The sequence below is a fragment of the Pygoscelis adeliae genome, unplaced genomic scaffold (assembly GCF_000699105.1).
Source record: "Pygoscelis adeliae isolate BGI_AS28 unplaced genomic scaffold, ASM69910v1 Scaffold52, whole genome shotgun sequence".
Classification (NCBI taxonomy): domain Eukaryota; kingdom Metazoa; phylum Chordata; class Aves; order Sphenisciformes; family Spheniscidae; genus Pygoscelis; species Pygoscelis adeliae.
This window is the reverse complement of record NW_008824285.1, coordinates 189,420-190,875: the sequence shown is the minus strand read 5'-3', so window position 1 is coordinate 190,875 and position 1,456 is coordinate 189,420. Positions and strand designations below refer to the sequence as shown.

General features: G+C 58.9%; 1 protein-coding gene across 1 annotated transcript in view; it reads right to left on the bottom strand.

Annotated features, from left to right (window-relative positions):
• FGFR1 (fibroblast growth factor receptor 1) overlaps positions 1–1,456 on the bottom strand; it is a 22,969-nt gene that overhangs the window by 5,563 nt on the left and 15,950 nt on the right. Inside the window, exons 7-8 of the mRNA XM_009318614.1 lie at positions 1,131–1,379; positions 387–531 (exon numbers count right to left, since the gene is read on the bottom strand). Coding sequence (XP_009316889.1) covers positions 387–531; positions 1,131–1,379 — 394 coding nt within the window. The remainder of the gene's footprint in view (positions 1–386; positions 532–1,130; positions 1,380–1,456) is intronic.

The following is a 1,456-nucleotide window of genomic DNA, read 5'->3' as shown; positions in this document are numbered from 1 at the left end:
GCAGCCAGGCGGCGCTGCCAGCACCCCCCCGAACCCCACTGCTGCCTGGGCGCTCCGTGCCCCCCTGCGTGGGCAGCGCTGGCCTTGCCCTGGGACTCGGGACCGTCCTGCTCCAGCGGAGCAGCCCCTGGTTAAGTTCCCCTGGGTATGCATCACCTGGGCCAGGGAGAGAGCGGGGGGGCAGACCCCAATCGGGGGGTGGAAGGGGGGCACACAGCAGGGGGATGCTTGCCCCGTCTCGCTCCGGCTGCAGAGAGCAGCCCTGCAGCTCTCCTGCTGCACGCTAACCAGCACCGGGTGGGCAGGGGCCAGGAAGCGCTCTCTCCCGGACCGCAATGCATACGTTGGAAAGGAGGGAGGAAAGGGAGAGGAAGAGGACTATATACCTTCGAGAACTGTCAACCATGCAGAGTGATGGGAGATCCCAATAGAATTACCCGCCAAACATGTATACTCCCCAGCATCCTCAAATGAGACATTCCTTAAGTGAAGGACTTCCATTTCTTTGTCTGTTGTGTTAACGCCAGCCGTCTAGAAGGAAAAATGGAAGCAAAAAACGGAGAAGCAAACGACATGAGATCTTCTGGGAAGGAGGCCAGAGAGGAGGGAGAGCCCAGTCTCATTTGCCAGACCCCCGGGGAGCAGACAGAGACCACTGCAGACCTGCTAGAGAGACCCTCAGGATGACCACTCATCCAGGTGGACCTAAGGAGATGCTGGTTAAAAACCCTTCACCAAACTGAGTGTCCTGCCCATCTGAACATGCTGGCAATGGGCTACATGGAAAAATAAACCTCAGGCAGAGCCGGCCGGCTGACTTGCACGACACAGGGAGGCACGAGGACGGAGACAGGAGGATGGAGACAGCACAGACGGGGGATGCAGCACCGTGTCATCCCCAGCCACGCGCAGATGGGGTGCCCGGGCTGGGTGCAAAGGTGCGGGCAGCACCCGCAAGGACCTGGGCTCAGTGGTGCTGGACCCGGTAGGCACCCGGGCAGTCCTGGCACACCGCTTCAGTGTCTGCGTGACAGGGTGGGAAGCACACAGAAGAAACATCGGGACGCACACATACACAGAGCACAAAACTTAGCCAGCCCCGCTGAGTATTTTTCCATGGCTTGTCGCACCAGAAACACAGCAGAAACGAGAGAGCCCAGAGTTTTGTTTTCCACCGCCGGGGACTGACGGTCCGAGGAAACACCCCGCCGGGAATTCTTCCGATTACCTTTTGCCAGAGGTCTGGTGACAGTGAGCCACGCAGACTGGTTGGCCTCGCCAATATAATTGGAAACCTTACAAACATACTCCCCGCTCTCCGCCTCTGTCACATTATACAGGGTCAGCACCTCCGCATCAGAGCTATTAATCCCCGAGTGCTGGAACAGACCAACAACATGGAGTCACATTGACGCAGTCAGAAACGGCAGCGCCCGGAGCATCAGCACCGGCTCTG